The 8,921-nt window shown below is 42.7% G+C and overlaps 1 protein-coding gene across 1 annotated transcript in view; it reads right to left on the reverse strand.

Annotated features, from left to right (window-relative positions):
• Nucleotides 1-687: 687 nt before the first annotated feature.
• CCNA1 (cyclin A1) overlaps nt 688-8,921 on the reverse strand; it is a 10,466-nt gene continuing 2,232 nt past the window's right edge. The window contains exons 2-8 of the mRNA XM_026033920.1: nt 7,839-8,102; nt 7,595-7,719; nt 6,638-6,861; nt 5,859-6,063; nt 4,833-4,946; nt 4,079-4,212; nt 688-3,734 (exon numbers count right to left, since the gene is read on the reverse strand). Coding sequence (XP_025889705.1) covers nt 3,683-3,734; nt 4,079-4,212; nt 4,833-4,946; nt 5,859-6,063; nt 6,638-6,861; nt 7,595-7,719; nt 7,839-8,102 — 1,118 coding nt within the window. The 3' untranslated portion in view covers nt 688-3,682. The remainder of the gene's footprint in view (nt 3,735-4,078; nt 4,213-4,832; nt 4,947-5,858; nt 6,064-6,637; nt 6,862-7,594; nt 7,720-7,838; nt 8,103-8,921) is intronic.

An 8,921-nucleotide genomic window follows, 5' to 3' on the forward strand; every position in this document is an offset into this window, starting at 1 on the left:
GGGATTTGGGATGAACCTGGTTCTACCACCTCAACATCTTTCATCCATTAAAAGGAGTAAGAACAATACTGAGGTAATCTCTGCTGTTGCTGCTCATCTGCAATCTCAACACAGGCATTTCCTGTCCTGGAAAAATATGGAAAATATGAATCCACAGAAAAAAATAATTTCCATGAGATAAGTAGAAAAAGAAAAAAAKCAGTTACGAGATACGAGAGACACTCCAGTTTCTGCCTAGGAAGGGTTAGAGCTTGTAGTAGTTCACTGTAAGCAACTCACTCATTAGTGTCAAATAATCTGCCCATGTCTGATGAATAATATTGTGATCTCTGAGGCTCTTTCCCCATTTTTTTAAGTTGTTATGGATCAAAACAACAAACAGAAAAACAGTTTGACTGCAGATGGAGAGAGAAAATCATTTCTTGACATCATTTCTCTTATCATAAGCCTGTTTTGCTGGTGCTTTGCTACAGCGATGCTCCCCATTGCCAAGTTAAAACAGTACGAACTTCAGCTGAGGACTCCCATATGGCTTAGCTAGGAGTTTGCTGTATTAGACATTCTGGACATATTGCTAATAGAGGCAGGAGCAAGTACTCAGCCCAGCTGCCCCTCTAGTTTGGCTGTTTGCTCACACTGACTTTGTTTTGTACCACTCCAATAATCTCTCTCCAGGAGATGTGCTCAGAACTGAGTTAGCCTGAGCACTATGGAAACAAGCCAGATAGTGGCATTTGGCCAGGAGTCAGCCCTTGCTTGGCCYACTGTTATTATTCATACCAGCCCAGCTTAACTGCACAAGCACAGGACAGAGCTCTGGGAGGCAAAGCCACGAGCGTGACATCCTTGTCGGGGCTATGGACAAGTCTGCCTGGTTTTACTTGCCTTGACGTAATTTGCACAAAATACAATTTGATGTGGATAGGCGTCGAATTTAGAATTACCTGAATCACACACGAAGCATCTACTACTTTCTGTGGACTGTTTTGGACATTTGCTTGTGCTAACTCTCTTAAGTGTTTGCACTGCTCTCAGTTACATTCAGAAAAATCCCAAACACGGCATGGCTAGTATCAGAAACTCACTGCAAAGGCTTTCCAAGTTAACATTTCTTTCTATCCCTGCAGAAGCCTCAGGAAGTTGACGTAATGTATTTCTAAGGATGCTCATTAAAGGTATCTCAACATACAAATTCCATATTTTTGATATTAAGTAGATAGTCTGAGCAAGCAAATTATGTGCTAGTATGAATATGGGAAAGGAGCTACAAAATACAGACAAGGACTAAAAACAAAAGAAATCAATGAAACAGTGAGGCTGTTTTGTCTAATGCAGTGGGAAAATATGTGCATTTCCCATAATCAGCAGAGTACATAACAAAGTTTCTAAGAATGACTCCACTCTACAGGGCACTAGGACATCTGAGAGAGGTAGGAGATGGATCTGTACCTCCTCCAGTTTATGTCTGCCTAGTACAGATTGCACAGCTCATATATAACCAGATGATCCTGTTCTAGGACAGCAGGTGCTGAAGAAAACTGCAAACTAAAAAGCTTCATTCCAGGAAGCAAACACTGATGCTGCAGCTTGTTTCTCAGCCTTAGAGAGTCCCACAATCTGCCTCAAGGTCACTGGCAAAACAAGCGTCAACCTTGGTCATCAGAGCTAATTCTAGTCATTTATAAAATCAACAACACGTAGATACACACATCCAGACTAGTCAAGCACTTTGTCAGATTTTCCAGCAGGGCAGACACTCTTCAGCCATGAATTAGCAGCTTTGCTGTGTTACCTATAGTTAAAACATTCTCCCCAGTTACTATTCAGACATCCTAAATGCACTCTGGGGGGTAGGGTGGGAGAAAGACTTGTTATCACAACACTACCTTCCCACAGATCATTGCTTTGGGTTCTACTTGTCTTATTTCAGAGATTATAGTTTTTAAAAGAAACTCAGACAGGTTTGAGACTCAGTTAAGTTCAATCTGCTGCTTCAGGACTCCCTATATTTAACCTGAAACACCACAGGGAGGCAGACACTTACGAGTCTGTTCAATTTAGTCCAGTTTCTTTATAAAACAAGTAATCAAAAAATCTACCATTGCAACTAGATGCTGCTGGGCTTAGCCTCAGAATTGAGCAACATACTCTAAAGCTGTCTGCTTGGGTAAGCACGGTTGGCACCTTTAAGACGGCCATCCACAAGCCATGAAATTCAGTGCACCAGTACATTTGAAGATATTAAACCTCTACCATAAAATATTTGCCAGTGACAAACATTGGATACTTTTTCACAGCTGATAGTATCAGTAAACAAGAAGTAAACACATCATTTTGACTAGAAAGTTTGTGTTGTTTTTCAAGCAAGAGACCAAGAGTTGCAGAGGCTGGTTGAAAGTGAGCACTCTTCTGTTAAAGGATATTTACATTGAGGCAAGTGAATCATTTTTATAGTTATCTTCCTCTGTTCTGAGAGAAGAGAAGGGGAAGCCTTGCTAGAAATAACTGCTAGCCTGGAAGGGGGAAAGCAGGGAAGGAAGGAAAGTCTTATGCACATCACGGAAAGTTAAACACCTGGAGCTTCATGACACTTGTATAATCAACTTTCTAATTAAAACAAGAGACTTCATCTGCTACTTAATCTAACTGCAAAACAGTGCTTCTGTTGACTTGCATGTTAATGTGATGTTTTATGTATATTTTTGTTTGGAAATCTAATACCTGTACAGATTACTCTCCCTCTTCAAGAGTACACAAAATCCAGGGCTTATCCTGCTGCAGCAAGAACATCCCAGACAGGCTTTTCCTTCCTTTCTCCCAAGAGCAAGGCTTCTCTTGAAACTGCAGAGGAATATCCACATTCAAAAGTGCTGTAGGGGCATGGAGTGTCATCTCAGATAGCTATGCCATAGGAATATTAAATACAATAGGTATGATACAGCAATAGCCATCCAGCTTAAGTCCACCCTTTCATGGCTTGACAGTCCTCAGATGCTTTATTGCAGTTTTTATCATTACTCTCCCCCAGTCCATCCTTCAGTATTTCTGGCTGGAAGAGCCTTAGGAACATCTTAAATCTTCTTTTTCATTCCACTTCCCTCTGCAAAAGGATTTCCTCTATTTATAAAAGTGAGTTCAACTTCTACCTCAACAGATGGTTTCTACAGACCACATCAGTGTTCAGAGATCACTATTGTGATGCTTTTGCTGTGACATGGCAAATGAGTTCCAGAAGAAAACATCCTTTGATTGCTGCATGATCTTGCCTCATGGAAGAGCAAGAAACTGATAAGTCCACAGTCGGCCACCCATGTCCTTGGATGAGAGTGAGGTTCAAACCAATGCAACCTGACACTTAATTCTTTCCAAACTAACCTAAGAGCTCTGCTCAGTAATCTCATAAAAACACTTTTCATCTGTTACTGTGAATATTAACTAGAGTCAGAAGATTCACATAGGAACAGTGTAATAAGACATTTATTAAAAGTGCTGTCAGTTACTATTAAGACTTATAATCTAATATTCTTTTAAAAAGGCATCTAATTAAAAGAGAAAAAAAAAAAGCTATCTAAAAAAACATTCTTAACACCATGGTTAGACACATGACCTGCAGTGCTCTATGAAATGTTAGACCAGCTATGYTGATTGGGAGGGAATAGTTCAAGTCCAGGATCCACCATTTTCATTGAAGAGGAAGAACTGCTGGGGGCTCTAAGAGAGACACTTGCAGGTACCTGAAATAGAAACAAAGTCACCAAGAATACCATTTGGCTGGCAAATACAAATATCCTGTCTACATTTTTGCGCAATGTGGAAGAGAGAAGTCTCRTCCTTCAACATTTCAAAGGGACTACAATCCAGTACACTTGCACACCTACAGACATAGCAGGATCTACTCTTCTGGCAGGAAAGTTTCTCCTCTCAAGAGGCTGAGAGGTAGCTCTTTAACATTAACTTCTGTTCCTGAAGCTGACTGCTATGAGAAGTTTGGCAGTTACAGAACCAGTGTGCAAGCTACTGAGACCCAACTGTGCCCATGGCCTCCAAGTTACAGGACGTTAGCATCCTGGTTACTTACTTGGAGAGCTTGTACTTTTCCTTAATTGCTTGCAGTTGGCAATGGGGAGCATCAAGGCACGCTTTATGTAGGTCAGTCAGGCAAGGCACTATCTCACTTAGTGAATACCCAGTAAATGCAGCAAGTGATTCTGGCTGGTCAGAGGAGAAAGGCCAGAGTTATTTCTTTCAGGCAACATTCCATCTAGGAGATACATTTCCTACAGAAACAGGACGGATCTTGACTACATCTTGTCTCACTTCAGATTCCTCATTTAGAGCTTGAACAGATTCAAAAGTATCTGCTGTCAGCGTCACTTAAGGTCTTTGGTGCTGAGAAGTCTGACAAAAAGCTTCCACTCCTCCCTCTAAACAAAGGAGAGTTCGTTGCATATATCACCTTGCTTCTGGTTCCTGTTCCCTGCTAAAATTATTCCTCCAGCATAGAGATGACATGACCATCAAAGTCACTCAAACACATTCAAGATCTCCTCCTTACCTGCAGAAAGCTCCCAATTCCATTTCAGGGGCGAGTTTTCAGGAATCAGGGATAGACAACGTCTTAGGTACAATCTTAAGCAAGCAGAATAGCAAGGTTCTTTATTTCAGATCAATTTAAACACTCATTCMAATTGTCCCATAAATTCTGAAACAACCACTCATCCTACAATTGGGGGCTTTGCAATACATACTTCTAAACTATTCTTTCTACTTCTCAGCCTAGTTCTAATGACAATATGAAATGTTTGACTTTCATTAGCATGCATTGTTCTTACCCAGAAACGCTTGTTCACTGTATAGTTTGCTAGACAGTAGGCTGCTGCAGCAGTCTGGGAAGGAAGGTACTTCAGAAATGGATCAGCTTCAAGGAGACTCAGTTCTGCAAGATACTGAATGAAACAATAATAATAAAAAAGATGTTTTTCAAACAAGACAGGTCAATATATGTGCATTTAAACTGGTGGTTGATGGTCTCAGTTTCATCAGCTGTTACATGTTTGGTGGGCACAAGTCATGAATTTCAAGTAGAATTCCATTCTTGTCGATCTGATCACAGAAGCACTTTCAGTCTGTTTCAGTAAGAAGAAGAAAAAAAAACAAAACCCAAAGCCAAACTACTCACCTGCCCCAAACATACACCACATAAGACCACACTTCTGTCAAATCTTACAATAATCTGTACTGTAATCTGCAGCTCTGATCCTATCACCAGCTCTGAGACAGTTTAGGAAATGGAAACCTGAATCTTATAAATTCTGTAAGGAGAACAAAGATGTGCTTTTCATCTCTGAAGATAGTTGATGTAGGCAGACTTCACTGAGATCTGAGCCCTATGGGCAGCTCTAAAAGAATAAAGTCTGGCCTCTGTTGGAGTAGAGTCATCATATAATCCTTTGACTTCTGCAGCTAAGCAGCAGGTCAGATGTTTTGCTGTAAGCTATGGTTACCATGTTTCCATGTAGAGATCCCCAGGCAGTTATATGCATGGGTATTGCTACACTATATATAACATTACCATTTTCAGGAAAGACTTAGGGGCCTCTGCAGTGTTGCAAAAGCCATTKTATACCACATGGTTGCATAGTCAGTTCAGGGATAACACAGCAAAGCTCGTGTTTCCATAAGAGGCTTCTGTAGAAGTTTCAATGCAAGACCTATACATTGACAGCATCCAGAAAAGACCCAAAAGAGTTACGATATGAGAAAGGAGTATAGTCACCTGATGGAGCATCTGAATCATTTCTGTAAGTTTGATCACTTCATTCCCACCCACCTAAGGCTTATAGGAAGATAATTCATACCCTTGCAAAATTCTCTGTCCTGATGCAGACTCCATGCCTCTGAATGTATTGGAGGAGGAACTGATTGATGGTTGGCACCGTTAAATCAAAAGCCAGCACTTTGAGAAGCAGGTGTTCCATTTTCAGCAGCTGCCTCTTTGTGTATGTATCATCTGTTATGTACACAAATTCATCTACTTCTGGTGGGTAWATCTCCTCATATTTCCTAAAAAGAAAAAGTACAGAAGCCACACTGGTCAGCTTGAAATAGTGATAAAATTTCCACTGCATCTATATTGGAATGGAAATGTGGCATGACTCTAAGACAACTATATTTCAGCTCTTGCACTAGGATTAGATTTGGAAAGCAAAGTTATTACAGGGACTGTAAGCATCTAGTCTAGATAGAAATATTTACATTATTATTAGAGTCTCCTGACTAATAGCAAGCTCTTAAATCCAAAGAGTCCCAAGTGGAAGCACTTCCAAGCTCCACTTGATATCCTCTTTTAAAGAGGCTATATACAGATTGCCACTTTGAATGTACTATTGCCTTATAGCCAGGAGCCTGCCATGTACAGTATTGCTTCTCACATTTCTTGCTTCTGGCTTTATGGTTACCAAGTTTTCCTGATTGGTGGGAGCATTAGATATCTAATTTTGTTAGTGTCAGAGCTGCTCAAATTGCTGTTCTTAAGAATCATGACAATCTACCTGTTACTGCGGGCTTCAGTTCTTCAAATTAAACTAAAAATAAGTTATGACCTGCTGAGTTTTCAGGAGGCGATACAAACACTTACGCAGCCAGAAGAATTGCTGCTGTTCCTACAAGCTGCAGCTTCCCTCTGAGGACAGACATGCAGGAAAGAAACCTGTCCAGGAAGTTCACGGCCAAGTACAAGGTCTCTGTCCGGAGTTTGTACTCTTCCCCCACTTCCACAAGCCAATCTACCAAGATAGCACGCATTCCTGTTGTGATATCTGGCTGCTTCCTCATATAGTGGGGCTTGGGCCTGTATTTGACCTGCTCAGAGAGACAGAGGAAGAATTAGGACACTCATCTGAAGATTGATGGCAGAGTTTATTAAGGTTTTTGGTCTACTTTTGACCTACTAATACAACAATTGATAATTAGTACAATTGCCTAGTTGTAGTTGGTTAATAGTTGCATTAACTGTTAATTAAAATGCTTATGAGAGGAGCTATTTCTACAGCGAACACTGAAAAGAGACAGGAGTAATGCGTTAGTAGCAGTGAAAGATCTCCTGGACAGTGAAGTCCAACCTTTGCTATCAAGCACACAAGTCATTCCAAAARAGAGACCTGAAAATTACTTTAAACAAATCAGGTCTCTCCTTCCCTGTCGGAAGACTGTTCTTTCTCTTAGTTTACRTTAGAGCAGCAAGGTAAAGCTCTCCTATAATGCAAGGGCTGTCATTGAGGCCACATTCAACTGCCTTCGGGCCTTTGCAAGCAGCTTCATGTTGGAGTGCCATCTGCTTTTTCCTCCTAAACAGTCAAAAGACACTCTAATAATGAAGGATTTATGGGCTGCAGAGCAACATCTGAAAGACTGATCACAGTTTGAAGCCAGGTTCACAGGCAACTCTCAGGGTGGCTTTTACTACCTGTCTTCTCTACCTCTGCAGCTCAGTGGCAGTCTAAAGTCACCTTGGGGCTGCAGCACAGCCTTGCAGCCCATCACAGAGCCCACAGATACCTTAGTATTTATTATAAGGCTGTAACAAGCCACTCACTTCAGCTTCTCGGAGGTACCGATGGATGTCTTCTGCATACTCCCCCACAGTCATTACAGTTATTGCATCTCCCATCTGATCCTCGCGTTGGGTCTGGAAGGATGTGTCCACCAGCATAGGAGACCCTGACAGGTTAGAGGAGTCAGCAACATGTTTAGATATTAAACTAGCCACCAGCATCACAAATTCATAGCTATCTCACATGGCTCTATTCTACACACAGTTAGTAGCTAAGAGTAGCTACCTGTACTCAGATCCAACAGTAGGTGAATATTGGATGTCATTGCACTAGTGTCCAGTTCACACAGGCTAGATTCCAGCTCTTCCACCACTGGGCAGTTGTAGTTTTCTTTCTCTTCTGGTTCATCAATATATATAGCAAAGCCTTGCTTTGATACAGCATTGACCATGCAGGTAGGTAATTCATCTTTTCCAGTTGGAGGTAAGTTTTCAGAGCCAGAGAAGTGTCTGATAACTGTTGGACCCTGAAACAGAGTACATAGTAATGCTACAGGAGGGCAAGTTCGAAGACAGTAAGTATAGTCTAGTTTAGGGAGGAAGAGAAATTGCGTTTCTTGGCCAATATGGGCACCAAAAAAAAAGAAAAATTAGAAATCAGCTGGGAAAAGGAAGAAAAAGCCTCACAGCTACAAGGGGTACTTCATAAGCCCTGCCTGTTGTAGACTTGCTGCTGTAGAGACCTCACAGGGAAAGCGACACATACTGAAAAGTGGGATCCAGGTGAGTCCCGAACAGCCTCCTCTCCACCGCTGAGGCCAGAGGGGAGCAGGTGAGGCCAGCTCAGCTCTGTCAGAAACAGGCAGCATCAAACGTGGAGGCTGCTCTGCACCCCGTGTCAGCAGAACTTGCCTATCCCGGAGCACAGCAAGCTAGAGCAACAGCAGGAAGCCCTCAGAGCATTTTATGGAGTTAACAAACCAAAGTTTGCGCTTGGAGGCTCAGCCACCACAACATCATTTACCACTAGTAACAGTCACCTGAGTGAGGGGCTTTACCCAGTCACAGTTGCACGGAGCCCCCGTAGAGGCAACTGCAGCTTCCGTGGGTCCACTCGGCTGAGTGCAGAAGGAGGCACTGGAGGGAGGCTCGGGAGAGAGGCGCGGGAGCGAAGCATGGCAGGGAGGCACGGGAAGGGGTACGGGTTCGCCGCGCACGCCCTAGTTTCCAAACGCCCTGGCTCCGGCAGGAACCGTTTCCAAACGCCCTGGCTCCCGCAGGAAGGGCCAGCGGGGCAGCGGGGATGCAGCCCGTGCCCCGCGGCACTTCGGGGGCTCCTCGCGGGCAGCGCCGCCGCGGAGCTGCCCCG

The sequence above is a fragment of the Nothoprocta perdicaria genome, unplaced genomic scaffold (assembly GCF_003342845.1).
Source record: "Nothoprocta perdicaria isolate Ctin4 unplaced genomic scaffold, notPer1 scaffold_137, whole genome shotgun sequence".
Classification (NCBI taxonomy): Eukaryota; Metazoa; Chordata; class Aves; order Tinamiformes; family Tinamidae; genus Nothoprocta; species Nothoprocta perdicaria.